The 19995-nt window shown below is 35.6% G+C and overlaps 1 protein-coding gene across 3 annotated transcripts in view; it reads left to right on the plus strand.

Annotated features, from left to right (window-relative positions):
• CSMD3 (CUB and Sushi multiple domains 3) overlaps window positions 1-19995 on the plus strand; it is a 1188176-nt gene that overhangs the window by 762273 nt on the left and 405908 nt on the right. For all 3 annotated transcript variants that reach the window (XM_041769740.1, XM_041769741.1, XM_041769742.1), the window contains 2 exons: window positions 336-662; window positions 3584-3778. In XM_041769740.1, the coding sequence (XP_041625674.1) occupies window positions 336-662; window positions 3584-3778 (522 nt within the window). The remainder of the gene's footprint in view (window positions 1-335; window positions 663-3583; window positions 3779-19995) is intronic.

Consider the following 19995-nt stretch of genomic DNA (forward strand, 5'->3'; position numbering starts at 1 on the left):
AAATAAATTGCCTTTATTACTCCCATGATATTTTGTGCATATTTAAGCATACAGTCATGCAAAGTAACAGTTGCCTTTCCTAATATGTGAAAATGGTAACATTTTTACTGTTTTATAATTTACATTGTTTAATATTATTTTTTTCAAACTGCTAATTGATTATCATAGTCATGGCAAAATAAGAATAAAGAAATAATAAGTATATAAAGGATATAAAGGTATAATAAAGATAAGTATAGTAAGTAAATAAGGTTAAAGCATAATAAGGATTTGGCAAAATAAGGTATAATATTACTTTTGAACATTTACTGTATTTTATAATCTTATTTTAACAGTTCCTTGCCTGTCTAATTTTACTGCACCAATGGGAACAGTGCTGTCTCCTGATTACCCAGAAGGATATGGAAATAATTTAAACTGCATCTGGACAATAATCTCTGATCCAGGGAGCCGGATTCATCTTTCTTTTAATGACTTTGATCTGGAATCCCAGTTTGATTTCCTTGCCGTTAAAGATGGTGACTCTCCAGACTCCCCAATTCTTGGAACCTTTACTGGGGCTGAGGTGCCTTCCCATCTTACTAGTAATAGTCATATACTGCGATTGGAATTTCAGGCAGACCACTCAATGTCAGGACGTGGCTTTAACATCACTTATAACAGTAAGTTTATTTTTTCTATATAATGTATTTCTACAAAATAAAGCTAGAAAGGAATCATGTAAATCAGCTCTCCTCCACAGAAAAGGAAGCTTGAACAAGTCCTATATATATATAAAATATTGCTAGGGATAGTCATTCAGTTCGCAATTTCCAACCATATTTTATTCCCTCTTGTGTCATTTCTCTGTGAGAGAACTCAAATTAAGGAAAAATGTTTCAAATATTATGATATCAGCCAATACATTAGTTTATTCTATTCAATCTTATAAGCATAAGTTCAAACCTAACGTATATCATATACTTTGACCCATTATTGGTATGCAAACTTAAAGGAAATAAATCTTTCTTTCAAAATATTCATAAACCGGGGCACCTGATATGCGACTCAAGGTTGCAGTTTCAAGACCCATGTTGAAAGTAAAGGTTACTTAAAAATAAAATCTTAAAAAACAAAACAAAACAAAATATTCATAAACAAATGGAGGACCTTAAACAAATAATGACAACACAGAATTATAATTCCAAAGACAAAATTCACAAGGCTGAAACATTACAGAGCAGGCAATCATTAGCTTAGGGACAGCAGACCACTGAGCTGACTTTGCAAAGTCATCATGGGGGAAAGTACTTTAGAGATTAAGAGTGTCATCTCTGCGCTGAAACTATGCAACTTCAAATCTTGGCTTTGCTCCATTTTTAGGTTTAATAAATGAGCCTCATTATTCATATCAGTAAAACCATTTTAGGTTTCTGTAAGGAATAAATTAGATGATGCATGTAAATAATTTAGCATAGAGTGTATGATACCTAGTAAATGTTAAATAAGAATTAACTGTCATTGTTTAGTTACCTTTTGAACTATTACCTTAACATCTTATTTACTTGTGTTTATTATGTTGCTTTGAGATTTTTTTGAGGTTATTGAACTCTTGTCTATCACTCATATTCTCTGTATTTTTCTGAAAAAATGGTATAAATATAGTAAAAATATGAATCACATAAAGGAGAAAATATCTTAGTACGTTAACACACTTACATATAGTGCCTCTGTTTGCAAACGTTTCCTAAAGCTATAGAATACTAGTGATTTTTCTTGTTTTTTTTCCCTGAAGCTACCACACTCTGTCAGGTATTGACCAACTTGATGAGTTAATATTTGTGTCATATAACAATAGGATTATAGTTTCCTGCTCTTTAAAGAAAAGAGAATGGCATCCCTCACCTCCACCCCCGCCATTCAATGCTGAACTTTGGCAATTAGTAACAAAAAGGAGTTATTGCCTTTTCAAAGTGTCACTGGTGGTGAAGTTGTCAACATGTAATTGCACATTATTAAAGTTAAATTATCTGTGACATGTGTCACACAGACTGCTGTATAAAATAGTTGCTTTATCTGAAAGTCCTCTTAAAAATATTTCACATAAAATGAAAGATATATATATGATAAAGATATATATATGCACTTATCTATTTATTATTTTTATTTTGTCTTAAATGCATATTATTTTTAACTTTAATGTTTCTGGTATCTTCAGGGTATTACGGAAATAGATTCTTTGTGTCTTGATCTGTTTCTCTAGTAAATAATTTAATCTATTTTATGCAAATTCTTACTAATGTTTTCTACTGAAATTTTATTTTTCCTAAATAAATACCTATCAGACATTATATATAGGAACAACAAGTTTTAATCAATTGAGGTTTTTCATTTTTTAACACAACAACAAACAATAAGTAGAAAAAAGTATACCTACAAGTATATTTTTAGGTATATTAGAAGTTACCTTAATATTCTTCTGTATTGCTTAACTTAAAAATGAAGAGAATGAATAATAAAAGTTATATAATTTATGAACAATATGAAAATGATGATTAGTGAGAAAATTTCAAATAACTTGATGTACTTTAGCAGCATGAATATAATTGTAAATAACTCTATAAACTATGTTTTGCACATTTAGACTTTGCTATTTTTAAATGTTTTTCCGTTTATATCATGCTTATTTACACATTTATGGTGCATATTTGTTGATCCAGATGAGTAAAGAGAGAAATTTGGAGGGTGCATGTAATCTATAATCTTGAGAGATTCAAATAAGCACATTGTCCCTGCACTTCTGCTACTTGCTAAGGCTAAGCTAAATATATCATAGAAGACACAAAATAAAATAAGAAAATTACCCTGAACTCAAGAATTCACATTCTCTTGAGACCTGAAACAAAAAACCCAAGATACAATATGTTGTTGAATAAAAATGAGAAGCCAGACTGAAGGATACATTTCAATCCTATCTCTATGACCGGAGGCAAGCTACTTATCTTTCTCTGAATCTCACATTACTCTTTAGAGCTCTAAATGTTAAATGAGATTATAACATTTCCAAATCTCCTATCACTGTCTGAAACATGGTAATTGCAAGAGTTAGCTCCCTTTCCCTTTCCTACATAGCAGAAAATAGATGACTAATGGAAAATTATAAAAAAATGTTAAGACTTTCATACCAGATTGGAACCTTTCACTATAACCTCACAAGACTGTCTCTCCATTCCAATGAGTGAATCACAATAAAAGTTTGCAATGAGATGTGGTCAACCTGCTTTGTACTTAGAATAATTAGAATTCTAATCAGTTTACACTGGAAATTTTTACATAGCTTAAGTCTAATGCTCTCCAGAAATGAGCAGAAGCAATTCTATTTTATATAATTAATACTTTAAAAATAATTACACTATTTTAAAACAATCACACTTATTTACATCATAGACAAATATATCGTGTTAATGGAGAACCATCAATTTTTTAAATAAAAGTTTTTCTAGAAATAAATATAATCTTATTTAAAATCAGTTTTTCTCATCCCAAATATATAAGAATCCCTCTCATACTGATTGTTTGTATATTTTTGTTTGCTCTTCTCAAGCATTTGGACATAATGAATGTCCTGATCCTGGAATACCAATCAATGCACGGCGGTTTGGAGACAACTTTCAATTAGGAAGTTCAATTTCGGTTATTTGTGAAGAAGGATTTATTAAAACCCAGGGAACAGAAACAATTACATGTATCCTTATGGATGGAAAAGTAATGTGGAGTGGACCCATTCCAAGATGTGGAGGTAAGTGCAATGGCCAGTGAAAATTATAACCCCATCATCATTGTGCCCTAGAAACCATCACAGGGAATGCATTGTTTAGCAGGACTGTTATAATCTTTATCTTAAAATATTATTTAATATTGTACATAAGACATATGTAGTTAAATTACAGTTAGTGTTTCATGTTAAAATTAATTTTTTAGAAACTTTCTTAGAAGTCCCCCCCCTTTTTTTTTCTAGAAGTCCCCTTTAAAAAAAAAGAGCTCTTATTAAAAGATATACATTAAGATATGGTAAATTTTGGCTGTATGTACAAATTCTCTTTTTAATTATAGAGTTATGGTTTAGTATACTTTATACTCTAGTCATCCTTTTTTCATGGTATTTTAACTATTCACAGTATAAATACTTAATTTTTAAAAATGTCTTAACAATGGGGAACCTAGGCGGCTCAGTAGGTTAAGCAGCTGACTCCTAGTTTTGGCTCAGGTTATAATTTCAGGTTTTTGAGATCAAGCCCCATGGCAGGCTCTGTGCTCAGTGTATTTGTGTGTGTATGGGGAGGAGATGGGTTTGCCTGAGATTCTGTCTCTGTGTCCCTCCCTGTAGCACTCGCGTTCTCTCTCTCTCTCTCTCAAATAAATAAATAAATAGATCTTTTTAAAAATGTCAACAATGAATAATTGCTATAAAGAAATAACAATAAATCAATGTATGCTAAAGCAGCCATTATTTAAAATGTGTAATTTTTTTTTTAAATGTGTAATTTTTGAGGGCAAAGTTTGCTAAACACGTTTTCTTTTTCAATTTTGATTTGCTCTATAAGTTGTAGTCAAGGAAGTTCAGGGCAATTTATGCACGTATGTAATGTGTGTATGTGTTGTTGTGTGTGTGTAAGCAATGTTTGAAAGTTTATATCCTTAAATACATACACTCATATAAAGTCACAAATTATATTGGTAAAAAGAAAGAATGATCCTACTAAAAATATATCATGTATAGTGTACCAATTCAGAATCTATAGTAATGTTTATATGAGGTATGAAGCTTCAATTTAGAATTATCACAATAAGAATTACCATTCTGAATTCTACTTTTCTCCTTCTACTCCAGTACCTGAGATTACATATCTATTTTATTTAAAAAGATATAGAAGAAGTTTTACTAAGGAATAGATAGATGAACCAGAGCCATGAAACACCTTTTAACAGATCATCATGTAATGATTAGGTGATGCTTTTTGAGGAGTTTCTTTATTTTCTTACTTGCCCAATTTTTCTTCTCACCTGTGTCCAAACTGACAATGAAAGCTTTTTTGCCGTTTTCTTTCTATTTCTAGCTGATAACTTGAGAATATTTAATATATAATTTTCAGAAATATTACAAACTTCATTTACTAATACAGCCATTACCTATAAATGCCACCCTATATTGAGGTAAACATTTTCATAATGTCTCATGATGAACTAACCCAGACCATGCAATTATGTTTTCCTGGTAGCTCTTCAACTAGCACCTCCTTCCTCTTCTAATCACTTTCTCATTTGTATTATCAGGGGGCTGAACCAGATGACTCCACTGTTCTTTTCCAAACCTCAGATGTTATGGGCTTTGTAAGAGGCTACCCTGGCAATGGTTAAGACTGCACTATTATATATATATATATATATATATATATATATATATATATATATATATATATAAAGACATAACATAATGGAGTTGCATTATAAAGGGCTGAAATAAAAAAAAGAAAGAAGAAAGAAAGAAAGAAAGAAAGAAAGAAAGAAAGAAAGAAAGAAAGAAAGAAAAATGGAAAGTAGTGTTCATTTTTTTCCCCATTATACTTTGTCCCTGAGCTCATTCATTCCTTTAATCGTAGTTCCTAACTCAAATTTGGAGAATCATTCTGAAAAGCCTACATTAGTATTTGAAGGAAAAGTAGATGGGAGAAATTTTGTTTCAGACAAAAGGAATGAACTGGAGTGGAGGATAGAGGGTCAGGGGTTGATGACTAACCAGTGGGGTGCAGAGCATGGCATGCTTTGTAAACAATGCTAAATGGATTAAAATTATCTGGTGGCCAGCAGGAAGCCACTTCAGCTCAGAAGTGACATGATCTGAGCCTCTCCCTCCTCTGCCCTGGTTGTTGTATACAGTTCAGTGAACAGACACAGAGACCACCTCCAGGGAGTTGTTGAGGCTGTTTGGATCTTCCGCTGCCTAACTTGGGTGTTGGCTTAGAGGCTGCTTATTTCCTAGCTGAATGAGAAGGTAAAAATAATGAGTTTGACCTCAACAAATCATTTTATGAATCACTGCTTAATTTGAGAGCAATTTTAGCAAGTTTTTCACTGTGAAAAATGAATGGCTTTTAACTTTTAAAAATGAGTGAAATGAATATTCCAAACTCTAATTAGGCACAGGCCAATAGGCTCTTGAGGCATCCTCCAGAGAGCTTTGTGAAGTTTCCAAAGGAAAAGAGTATTATTTTCTGGGTGTTTGAGTGAAGTTACATACATTTGGCTCACCTGCCAATTTCTGGATCTAACCCCAAAGTGGGAACATGACTAAGAATGAGGTTGGAAAAGAGGAAGAAGAAAAGAAGAAGAAGAAGAAGAAGAAGAAGAAGAAGAAGAAGAAGAAGAAGAAGAAGAAGAAGAAGAAGAGGAAGAAAGAAGAAAGAAGAGGAAGAACAGAAGGAGGAGGAAGAGGAGGAGGAGAAGGAGGTTGGGGACAGGGAAGGCGGAATCAGAGTGGGCTGGAAGTGATTTTACTGTGGCACTTGTCAGGTCACCAGCCATATCCCAGGTCATATCCCAGGCCATGTTGCCAGGCAGTTTCCACCCAATAAACTAGGCTGCTGTCGACCCCTGTATAGTTCACTCTGGCTGGTTTAATTTCCGAGACTCTAATTAAGGTTTGTAAAGATTTCCTTTAGTTTTAGTTCTGCCTCAGTTCTACTTAGATGTTAACAACAAAAGCCTGAGACTAGCTGAGGAAAGCTTATTCTTTTTCTTTCCTAATGTGTTTATGCTTTAATTGTTGTTGATCTGTTTTTAATCACCCCCTCGGGATCCCTGGGTGGCACAGCGGTTTAGCGCCTGCCTTTGGCCCAGGGCGCGATCCTGGAGACCCAGGATCGAATCCCACATCGGGCTCCCTGTGTATGGAGCCTGCTTCTCCCTCTGCCTATGTCTCTGCCTTTCTCTCTCTCTCTCTCTGTGTGTGACTATCATAAATAAATTTAAAAAAAAAAAAAAAAATTTAATCACCCCCTCTCCCTCCACTATTCCCCAACTTGCTATACAGTCTCTCCCACTGACTCAAAGAACTATGTCTGGGAGTCCTCTCTGCCTGTCTTCTTTGTCCTTTACACCTTCCATATTTTGACAGAGAAGTCTTGCTTATTATTTGTTGTAATTTATCTTTTAGGGCACTGTTCAATATAGGCCTTCAATATAGGCTTGATGTTTTAGCTAAAATGTTCTTTATCATCACATTAAATATTTTATATGGATGAAATACGTACATGTGTATGTTCTGATTAAAACAGATAACTATTTATATTCTAGTCTGTTAATACAAAATATCCAAAATTAAATGTATTGTTAAAAGTTGCTTGTATGTATGGATTGTTGTGTGTTAATATTAGAAAGTAGGAAGTTGCTTGTTTCCATCAGGATTTATAAAGCAAGGGAGTCAGGATAAAATGTTTTCATAACACAACACAAAGCCCTAACCTCTTTAAAGATTGCCTTCTCTCTCCACACACACACCCGCCCAACTAATCTACAGCAATTGTCTAGAAATTTAGGCATATTGGCAAATTAGTAATCAACCTGCATCAACCAATCTTCAACCCTAACACTGTAGGAAATCTTTGAAAAAAAGTGAAAGGAAATGTTTGATCAATCATAGTCCTTGAATAAGGGTTGGTGAGCAGAAAGAGAGAAATGAGATCATAATTTGATACAGTTCTATGATCCCACAGCTGAACTTGGATTCATTTCAGGTAGCTTAAATGCAATTGTTGGACAGAAGTGGGTTACACATTTCATTTACTGACCCGAAGTTCACCACTGATGCATTAACTAAGGATAGACTTAAGTTATCTTTGTGAAAATTTGAACCTCTTTCTCTAGAGTGGGTGGATCAAATCTTCTCACGAGGAAGAATGATTAGAGGCATTCAAAAGCCTTGGAATCTTTCAGTTTCACTAATGGAAAACAAAATACATGAATTCCTGTAATCAGCATTGAAATCATTCACTTTGAATTCCACAAACTCAGTGTGACAATCAATGACTTCTTCACTTACCCTTAAACTGTTGCCTGAATATAACTGGCTGTATCTAGGGCCAGTCTCTGCATGGTGTCTCCTTCAAAGATATATCCTACAGCCACGAATAGTGTAGATGGTTATCATAGGTCTACCTTAATGGGTTGACAGAGAGATTTTCATGATGTACCATGAAAGCTTCCCAGCTCCCACTGACTCAAAAATCCTCTTCCTCTGTCTCCACCAGTTTTCACTCATAACAGCTGCATAAACATTCTCCCTCTTTTGCCCTGTGGTCCCCTCAGAACCCCTCTGGCCTCACATTCATTTCTTTTTCTGCACAGCCCAAACCCCTGTTGGGCACCTGTGAGCCTCCTCACAAAATACAACCCTCAGGAAGTGCAATTTTCTTTTTAGAATATTTTCCCTTGGATTTTCTTCTCTCCACACCCTTTTTCTTTTTCCTAATACGATCAGAATTTCTCTCAAGGGTCTCTGAGGGCATTGTGAGGATCGCCGTTTCCCTCAACGTCCTTTTGACCAGCGTAGGTGCTTGAAAATTTGGAAAAGGGGAGAAAGGAACACAGAATTATTGTGTTTGGATCAATTTCTCTCTTTACCTTGATGTATGAATGTATCTTCTGAAATATGGGTAAGATGTTGCTTTCCTTTAATTTTCTCAAGGGTATAATGTATAGATAGATTTCCTTCACAGTACCAAGCGATGCAAACTGGAGTCATCCCTAACCCTCAAATCCTAGAATCTTTTTCTCGGTAATATCCCAGAGCATTTCTAGTTTCTGGAATGTTCCTTGTGAGCATTCTGCATATATTGCTTTACAGAAGGCAAAACTCAAGGTACAATATTTGTGTCAGAGAGGTTTCTTTACTGGGCTTTGGGAAACTCACTGGTCTCTGACCACCATATTCTGACCGCCCAGCTCCAAAGTGCTGAGACAACCCTGCCTTATTGTCTATACCTCAAATGATCTGAGCATCATTAGATTCATGGATCCCTTTGTAATACGGTTTATGTGTGTGGTCATTTGGTCAATTGGCTATAAGTCCATTGTAATGTGAACCAGTTACAGGCGCTTCTGATCCTCCCATCTGTTCATACCTTTGCCCAGTGGATGTCTTGCTTTTAACCATTTATTAAGAGGTTAACACATATGCAGAAAATGCCATTCCAGCATTTGCACTCAGCTCAGAATCATCTGGATATTCGTATCCTCCAGGGTGGTGAGGCTGACTGCCATTAGATGGAGGTTTAGATGGATCTGTGTCCACAAATAGTAGCTAATGCCCATTGCTATAGATCAGGAGTCATAACCTCAAATGCTTACAGGAGCAAAGCAATAACAGAAGCAAATTAGATGGGCTAAATAGAACAAGCTGCCCTCCTAGGGAGAGATGTGATTTCTCACTTTTTTTAGAGACATGGTTACAAATAAACATTTCTCTTTTTTAACATCAATAATAACAATAATAAATAATACAAAAATGACATCATTGACACTGATGACAGTGTTCCCATTAGCCATCACAATTCCTTCATGCACACTAGAAAAGGGCATTTTCCAAGAGGAAGATGACTTGAACTAGTGATTACTAAGGTCACTTTAATTTGAAATCCAACAGTAGCAATCAATCACTTGGGGACTGTGCCAGGCCAATGGAGCAGGTCAGAAGTTATACATCAACCTCTCCATTTTGAGAAAGCACTCCAGTGTTTCTTAACTCCAGTTAAGAAATTGGGCATCCTTTGGACTTACCTAAGAACTACTTTCCAGATAGTTATATCATGAAAAAAAATGTTTTAAGTTCCTTCTATTTGTGAATTTGTGTAACATTGTTCAACTGCAATCCTCTAGCACCTAGAGTCTAGGCTGAAGCATCCTATTCTGTGAACAGAGCATTCTCCCCAGATTGTCATTTCAATCCAGAGTAGTGTCTATATTGTCCTTTTGCCTTTGCTTTGGTATTCTGCACATGTCTGATTCTTTTTCACCATTTGGCACTCATTTTTTTCTAATAATTTAGCTGCTGATATGGCTCAATTATGTGGTATGATCTGATTCAGGTGGACTTGGGCACTGTCCAAGTTATTCAAGAAGTATTAATAAATAACAGAGATGTTTGCTTTGTTTTCTTTAAGAGTTAAGATATGAACATTTTATATAGTACAGTAAATAGAAAACTTCCTGAATATCTTCCTAAGCCATATCTCCCCCTATTTCTTCCCCCATCCCCCACCCTCCCATGGTTAAATGTAAAAATCATCATCTCCATCATCATCGTCATCATCATAATCATCATCATCATCATCTCTCTCTCACATGCTTACACACACAGTCCTATCATCACTAAGCTGTGCTCTACCTTCCTATTTTTCTTGCCTCAGCCCCATGCCCTTGCTTACATATATGTAGCCCCTCTTTTCCACATTTAACCCTTAGACTAATACAAGACCTACTCATTCCACTGTGCTCTGTCCCCAGGAAAGAGTAGTATATCCCATTCTAATAGTTTCAGTTGAGATTTTATCTCCTTGGAAGGTTGGTAAATACAGTTCTCTACCTCATTATAAGGAATCATGCATTAGTTTAAAACAATGAAAAAGGAGAAAGATCAAGTTTTTGACATGTCTTTTCAAGCTAATCTCTCGGTTGCATTTCTACTTTATGAATGCCTGCTTCAGTATTTGCCAGTAATAAACCAGCGAATGAATTCCAAAAGAACTTGAAAAAGATACCATGCCATGAGACTCATAATAAAACAAGAAAGTTCTCTTTCTAGGTGTCAAGAAGTGAGTGCTAAGTTATCTAGAGTTTTCTGTTTTAGAAAGCAAGACAGTTGGACATAAATTAAGTCTCCAATCTTTGGTGCAGTCATAGAAGGAAACTGCTCCTGGGTATGAGAATTTATTATTCATTGGTGAATGTCACTTTCTTAAAGCTACTGAATTCAACTATGTAGACTGAAAGATGAGAAGGATTTATTTACAGGCCAAAAATGAGAGTTGGACTACAATGTATTCAATATTTTGTTATAAAGCCTGAAGTACCTACCATTTACTTTTTAAAGTCAAATATTTCTTAATACTTTAAAGTTATAATCATTTGTTCATGGAAAATAAGTTACACAGTCTAAAAATTATACATTTTATTAAATTTCACTTTATTAATTGCACTACTCAGGCTCATTTTAGACTCTCTTCCTGTTATCTCCTCATTTCAATGATCTCTGTAGGTTCCAAGGTAGGTCTTGAATATCTTCACTCTATCCATCCTCTCTCTGGGTAACTGTCATCCAGTCTCTAACATTAAATAATATCTATGTGCTGATGTCTTTCAAATTTACATCACCAGCCTAGTTCTTCACCCTGAAGTCCAGACTCGTATATTCAACTTCCTACTCAACATATCCACATAGATGTTTAATAGGCATCTCAAATTTAATCTGTCCAAAACTGATCTATCTCCCTCTGTCATTCCAAACCTGCTACTGTCACAGAGTTTCACCATCATCATTAATAGCACTCCTTTCTTTCAGTAATTCACACCAAAACTCTTGGAACAATTTCTGACTCCTTTCTTCTCCTACAACCATATACAATCCATCAGAAAAATCTGTTAGCTCTACCTTTGAAATATATTCAAAGCTCATCTAGTTCTTACTTCCTCCACTGTTGACATACTGGTCCCAGCAATCATCATCTCCTGCCCAAATTAGTGCAACACTCTCCTAAGTGGTCCTGCTACTTCTGCCCTTGTCCCTATTCAGTTCTGTAGAAATGATTTGTTGTCCAATTCATCTGTGCCCATTGATTAATTTCTTCATAAGTCATTTCTCCCCTGGGACTCAGAAAGGTTCTAATGCATGCTCACTATCTGCATCTCTCCTCATTTTTACCTGGCTTTTATCACCCCTGCTCTCTGCACTCTAGCTAGCAATGTCCTCTTTGATCTAAAGCAATCCTTTCAACAAAAATGGAAATAGAATATTGGCCTTCTGGATTACATGGTCATGTTCTTGAATATAATTAAGATATAATACATTCATTGGACTGCTTTATAGATAAAGAGGATTACATTTAATGAAATACATTGGAAGAGTCAGATGAATGCTATTGGCTCAAAGCTGTTGATTTAATTAAGACACCAAGTTAAAACTAACTGAAACAAAAATTACCCCTTCCTGGTGGTGTCTCATAATATTTAATAATATTATCATTGTAGCCTCCCCAACTGACAAGAAAAACATTAGGAGCAAAATGTCTGACAAATAAGATATAAGGGTAGATTTTCCTGTACCTTTGGTATAAGCAACTTAGACACCCAAATAAGGAGAAAAAAGTCACAATACCCACTCTATAAAATAGTAATATATAATAATAATAATAATAGAAATCTAGATACCCTCTTCATGGCTAATTATGTTCTAATCCATCTTTCTCAGTCATAACCTCAGGTACCCCAAAGTAAGGGAGATAAATATCTAGATTGATTTATCTATCTATCTATCTATCTATCTATCTATCTGTCAATGTATGTCAATCTATCTGAAACTGTTGAAGTCAAAGTTGTTCAGTTTTTCATTTATCTCCCTCTAGGGAGGAGGGTACTAGTCTTTTTTCTTCAAGCCAAGTTGACGGGAAAGCTTTAGAAGAATCTCTCATAGAGAAGAGTTTCCTCATTGAGAGAATATGTGTACATCTAAATAATTGTTCCAAGAGTTTTGGTGTGACAAGGAAGGAAGGAAGGAAGAAAGAGGAGCAGGAATTCCAAGTGGATATCTGATTATACTGTATAGTACTTGCTGATCTGTCTTCCATGCTGATTGATCAAGAGGAAGAAAATTGGTGAAAGCTGACAGATTGAAAAGAAAGAAAGCTGTCTAGGTCAAAAAATTTGGCAAGTTAGTGATGTGAATTTTCTGTGCAAAAATGAATATCACCAGGAGCTTGGCCACCAAGTGAAGGAAACCCAACCACCTGAGATCATCGGGTACACTGCCAGGGATGGGAGCAAGAGGTGACTGGAAAAGGATGACCTTCTATATCAGGGAATTTTAGAGTGAGAATCCACCATTCCACACTCTTTCCCTTTCCAAAGGACTCATTTACTCTCATGGAAAACAAACATTTTCCATATCTGATCAATGGAAGGCATCAGGGAACAGTCAGAAGTAACGAGAGATGCAACAGCCAAGAAAGGACTGACAGCACAATCTGTCCCATCCCAGCCCTAACACACCACAGGCAAAAGGACCTAAAAGGAAGAGGAAGGAGATAAGATGAGGCGGAGACTATTCTCAGTGCTGAAGTGAATGCAGGAATGAATGAATCAGCAAGTGCGCCCTCCTCCCTATTCTCCAAGCCTCTCTGACCATTGCTGAGAGACACACCTTGGGTGGATGCATGGAGAGGATAAGATGATAATTTTATTTTGGACAGGACCAACTTTTTTTTTTAATATTGAAAGTGATGAAAATGTTAGAGGACCTGCTCAACATTTTTTAAGGAGGTGGAGATTTAGCAGTGCATATTTGAAGGCAATTGAAGGAAGGAAGGAAGGAAGGAAGGAAGGAAGGAAGGAAGGAAGGAAGGAAGGAAGGAATCCCATTTCTGGTTTTGTTACATCAATTTCAGAATGTACCATAAAATGCTTACTCAAGCAAGAACTTCCTTACCCTTAGCAGAGAACTCCCTGCATAACTATGGCTCATTCTCCTTCCTACTCTCTAAGGGGATATCTGAGAAAATTCCTTGAGTGAATAGGATGGGACTAAAGTCCCTGGAGAACTGTTTGAAGGCAAGACTGGATCCACATGCCTGACAAACTTTCCCTTTGAGAATAAGGAGTTTTCTCTTGAACTCAATTAGCTTCAAAGGATAGGAAAACCTTCTCATTCACAGACATGGCATTCTCTTTGGAGGGAGTTTTTTTGAAAGAGCAATTAGAGTAACAGTCTGATACATAGATCAGAATTTATTTGTGGTTCTCATTGAGAGAATATGTGTACATCTAAAAATAAACTCCACTTTTAATTACATGTTTACATAGTTTTAAATTCCATTCTCCTAGAGGACTACTGTAGAGAAAGTGATGCAGTAGCAATTGACAGGGTTTTGCTCCCACTCTCTGTAGAGCTGAATACAGGAGAAGGGATCAAGGGGTTATAGCAATGGAAGAAGCTGCAGAACTATGATCATTTCTCTATAACCCTGGCCTTTTAATTTGTGTGTCTGGCTTCCTCTTTTTATCCTAGCTTCAGACCCAACATATATCTCCTAATTTTCTTTGAAATATCATCCAGTGCAGAGGTTAAAGAGAGTCAGTGATTACTTACCACACCTATATCTATAAAGCAAGTTAAAAGGGGGAGTGGGGAGGGACTGGGGATGGAACCATCATTGTTTGGTAATCCTTGAGATGCTATCTAGATTTTATCATGCACAGCTCTACAGAAAGGCTATCTAATGGATGAAATGTTAGAGTACTCCCTTTTTAAAATCACTTCTAGACAACCACCTGAGATCACACCCAGCTCTTCCCATCCCCAACTACCCCCTGAGCACCTAACTGCCACTTCTCAGATGAAAGAGCATCTCCTGCTGTGGAACACTAAAATTCCTTAGCCTTTTTATTCAAGGGAATTTTATCTGAATACAGTCTGAAGCACTTTTGACTCTTTCATACAGGTCTTAAAACATATTGGGTATTTTGAATTTGTCCGTTCTACTTAAAGTACAGAAATGAATCAGCACTCCAACGCAAATTATTTATAACAGACCTTCTTCAGATCTTAGAGAAATAAATGTAGATAAATGAACTATGTCTACCTTGCATTTACCATGTATGTCCTGTTTTTAATTGCTAAAAATGGGGGGGCTGGGGTAAGAGGCAACAATCTATATTACACTAACAGATGCAAATCACTTATTTATCTCAGGCTCCTGAGGTATCATCCAGTAGAATCATGAAGCCACAGACCAGTCACATCTTAGGTTTTGTCAGGTGGTCTATGGGCAAACAGCAGCAGAATGACCTATGAGGTCAGGGTGGGGTAAGGTCTTGTAAACAATACAGCTTTCTAGATACCACCTTATAACTACTAGAGGTGCATTCTGGAAATCTGCATTTTAACAAGTTCTCTGAGTACCTACTAAGGTTTAAAAGTTTTCAAAAGCAATAACCACTGCATAAAACCATAAGTGCTCTCCTTTTTCCTCCAGAAACTATACACTTTGGAAACAAAGAACTACTTGACTTTACCTCCTACACATTAGTATTTTTCACTTCCTGTCTCTGCTCTTACTGCAACTCCCCCTGTCTTCTACTCATTTTTCTAAATCTAAATTCACTTCTGACAAAATCACCTTCAAGAACTCTTTCCTAAGGTCTTTAGGATGTTACCTGTCTCTTCCCTGTGTTCCCAGACTGCCTACCCAGCTCAAGCATGCATTGCATGTTAGCTGTGCCTATTGGAAAATCGGAGTACCTACATCCATGTAGAATACTTGTCTCTTGAGGGCAGAGAAAATATCATATGGATTTGTTTTTTAAATTTCAGGACCGGGATCCCTGGGTGGCGCAGCGGTTTGGCGCCTGCCTTTGGCCCAGGGCGCGATCCTGGAGACCCGGGATCGAATCCCACGTCGGGCTCCCGGTGCATGGAGCCTGCTTCTCCCTCTGCCTGTGTCTCTGCCTCTCTCTCTCTCTGTGTGACTACCATAAATAAATAAAAAATAAATAAATAAATAAATTTCAGGACCTAGCAGAGTATCTTACATATATAGCAGAACTAAACAAATACTTATTGAATTAATGGAATATGTGAAGAAATAAAAATAATAATATTGGAGAAGCACTTAAAATGGGGTTGTTAGAATCTCAAATTTGAATTAAAAATCTTTGGGTTGGAGACATCTGGATGGCTCAGTGGTTGAGCGTCTGCCTTTGGTTCAGGACTTGATCCTGGGGTCCTGGGACGAGTCCCACAGCAGGCTCCACTGAAGGGAGCCTGCTTCTCCCTCTGCCTATGTCTCTGCCTCTCTCTGTGTCTCTCTCTCATGAATAAATAAACAAAATTCAAGAATAAAAATCTTTGGATTGGACATTCTATCCCCCTAGCCATCCATCTTTGTCTTCACTAAACCTATTAGGTTTGCATGAAGCCTTAACTCATGCCCTCTTCCAGACTCCTTGTCCCATGGACATATCTTTTTAATAGAATTTATGACATTATTACTTTATGTTTCTGTCTCTTGCACATGAGCACTATAAGAAAAGGAAAAAGATTACTTAATGGCATTTGGAAAGAAGTTTCTAGAACCAAATTGCTTCTGTTCAAATCCTTTCTGGCTGATATGTGAAGGAAAGGAAACTTTTGTCTCTACTAATCAAAGTCTCCCAACTGAACTAAGAATTGTATTTACTTGAAACAGATTAACAGGAGGAAAAAAAAAGGTTTAACATGCCCAAGGAGGACCAATAATGAAATTGAAACCTAAAAAAATGAGCAAGGCAGGTAGTTCCTACGCTTCGTATGCAAAGAGGTAATGAATCTTTGAGGAATTGGCAGGACAAAGAAAACTTAAGGAGCTTCAATTGGTAAGAAATCTAAACAGAATTTGGACCACAGTAGTAAATTAGTAAAAAAAAAAAAAAAAAAAGTCACAAGGTTTATTTACACAGCCTTCTTAGCTCTAAATTTCTCATCTTTGGTGATAGGATGTCTCTTTACCTCTTGGAACAGGGAAGATATCTTTGATGTGGGAGATTTATTTTCTGCTTTCAGGTAGACCAAGAAGGATCCAAGTGACCTTTTTTGTCCAGGTTGTCTCTTCAGTAACCTTTATTTAAAATAATTAAAATTCCAATGTGGCCAATCTTGGGGTGGCCTGCTTTGGTCCCACATAAGCAAATTGTTTAAATTCTCTACATATCAATGTTCTTATCTATAATGCAGTTGGATTTTTTTTTTTTTTTTTTTTGAGCATTCTATAAGATAATCCAAGGGACTTTTCACACAGTTCCTGGTACATGGGAAAGATTCGATAAATGTTAACTGGTAAAAGTAGTACAAAAACCACACAGAACACATACCTAACACACAATTATTTGCTCCATGAATGAAATATGAATGAGTAAATAATGAGTGAGTGAATGAAGGAATGAACGGAACTTTGAAAACACCTTATATGGTCTTGATCTCCTTTCTGCTTTATAGATATTCTAGTTCTCTTTGTTCAGGCAAGGATAGTTACTGTCTTTTACAGAAGTGTGTCTTAAACTGTGTTGCCTTTGTACCTGAAGGTGCACAATCTATTTTAGTTGTTAAATGTGTAAACACTTATTACATTTCAATAGCTACATATTTATTTATAAGCATTTTGGGGAAAAAATCAGTAGTCTATTAAAACTGTGATTTCATAGATATTTTTGCTAAGAGCAAGTCTAAAAAAGTCTTTAAGTTAAAATATAAGTGAATCTATTTAAAGAAAATTATTAGTTTAATATAAGCTGTACACTGATATGACAAAGTTGTAAGGTTTAGGCTGCTAATTTATTATTCCTTTTACAGTTAAGTTTCGCTTTACAAATTCAAATATTTGTTACTAATATTATTAGTAGTTCTTTGTTCAAAAGCATGCGCTCTGTCTCTGTCTCTCTCTCTTCTTTCCTATATTTTTTACTGCTTTTGCTTTGGGCAGATTTCTACATCTCTTTTCTCCATACTTGATCTCCTCTTATTTTTTTCTTGCATTTTGTCCACTCCATACTTTGCTGCTGTTGCTACACTATAGCTTCTCCATGCACACATCTCCTTGCCCTGTGTCTGCCAGTCACTGTGACCATAAGACTTTTCCTGACTGACCTGCCCTGAGCATCTTAGGTTTCACACTCTCTTATGGAGTCTATTCCCATACTTTTGGAATAATAAATGTGAAGAGTTTCAACCCTTTATGTAAGAGAAAGAAGCTGCTTCAGAATATGTCATAAGTTAACTAGAAGACTCACCTTTGCGTAGGGTCACAGTTCAGGAAAATCCTTTCAGGGAACAAACAATAATCACATTTTTAAGTTACTCCTCTGCTCTAAAGACCACTCCTAACTGCCTCCCTCACACTTCAGATGGAGGGACCAGCTAAAAGGCTTTACTTAGTACTTTACTTTTTAATCCTTTATGGCCTGTTACTCAATTGTTAATTTTATGACTGATTACCTCTTTTAATGATGATTAGACTGAAGTGCACAAATACTTGCCTAAAACAATGAGTCTGTGACATATTAAGGATTTCTGTCGATTCTCCATATTTCCAGGACCTTCTCTCACTAAGATACTTTACTCTGTCTTTTAAAATATGGTAATTTAAGTGGCTATTATGCACATAATTTTATTTTTGAAATACATAATAACCCAACAGGAAACCTAATTATGAGTCATTGTAACAATGAAGAGTAAATAATCCTCATGAAAATGGTCTCCTTTGAAAGCTTTTTAGGAAACAAAATTAAATTCTACTAAGGAAGAAAATCTAATTTTATATGAAAGGTTTTTTTTTTCTTCATGCAAATAACAAATATTGGCAATTTAACATGAAAATATTCTCTAATGGATATTTATAGTAATGCTGGATTCCTAGGCCAATTTGTAAATATTCCCTATTTCGTTTATAGGTTATACCAAATTATTTTAAAAATAAAAACAAGTAAAAATGGGGTCTGGAGCAATGGCCTTTAGAAATTTTGCAAGATAAAACAGAAAGAAACAAGTAAACAACACAAATATAACACATGAGATAAAGTTTAAATGGAGTGATTTAGATAAAATAAAACTATAACACAGTTATTGGGGATAGTCTCTAATATATTGAGAAGCTAATACAGTATACATTTAATCTTTTTTTTTTCTTCCCCTTCCTGGATAATTTTCAGTAATTCCAATACTCTTTGCTTTATTTATATTTTCTGTGTATACTTCCTGAAGGTACAGGCAGGCTTGATACCTGGGCTGCAGAGTCAAGTCAAGAAGTTCAGAGTCTAGGCTAGACCGTAAACTAGTTCATTCATGGCCTTACTGGGTCACCACAGAAAGCAGCCATTGAAGTGTGTGGTCAGATTTGCAATTGAAAAAAAAAAAAATACTCTGGCTATCGCATGGAGAATAGAAGTATTTTCAAGTCATTTTTTTACAAAAAAAAGGACCTCAAAAATTCTCAGACCTTAATAAGTCTTATAAACTTTGGGGAGTACCTCTTCTCTGGATTTGGTTTCTTCATCTCCAGAATGAGGTGTTTATACCAAAATACCTAATCAGGACCTACTGGAATTACAATATTATCATTATGATTTCAATTGTCTGTAAATTTAGAGAAAAGCAGAAAATTATATACTTGAAATGATAAACTGAGGATTTGAAGCTAATGTAAAGGAAAAGGGATCAAAGTAGATGTCTAGGGAAGGGAATGGTATAATGAAATTGTAATTTGAAAGAGATTATTCTGATGGCTGGACTAAAGCAAGAGAGAAATCAGAGGATGGGAAATCAGGGAAGAGGCTCAATCAGTGGAGGCCCAAATTGTGGTAGGGATTCTGGAACAAGGATGATTAGTTTTAGACAGTGTGTAGCATCAATGAGCAGTGTTTGATAATGTGTCAGAAAACGAAAGAGAGAGAGAGAGACATTAAAGCTAACAATTTACATTGTTTTCAAGCCTTGAATGTGAAAATGACGGAGACACAAGAATGTATTTAAGGCACATCATCAGGACACTTGAGGATTATCCGTTTATCTGACATGCAGAGGATATAGACATGCTGTTTCAGTTACTTTTTCTAAGGAAAATAATCATTCAGTAATAGGACTGGATCTAGTTTTACTTTCAAAATGTTACTAAAGAGCATTTTTAAAGTACATGCAGAGGTTCTTTTTAAAAAATTACACTT

This window comes from Vulpes lagopus, chromosome 9 (genome assembly GCF_018345385.1).
Source record: "Vulpes lagopus strain Blue_001 chromosome 9, ASM1834538v1, whole genome shotgun sequence".
Classification (NCBI taxonomy): domain Eukaryota; kingdom Metazoa; phylum Chordata; class Mammalia; order Carnivora; family Canidae; genus Vulpes; species Vulpes lagopus.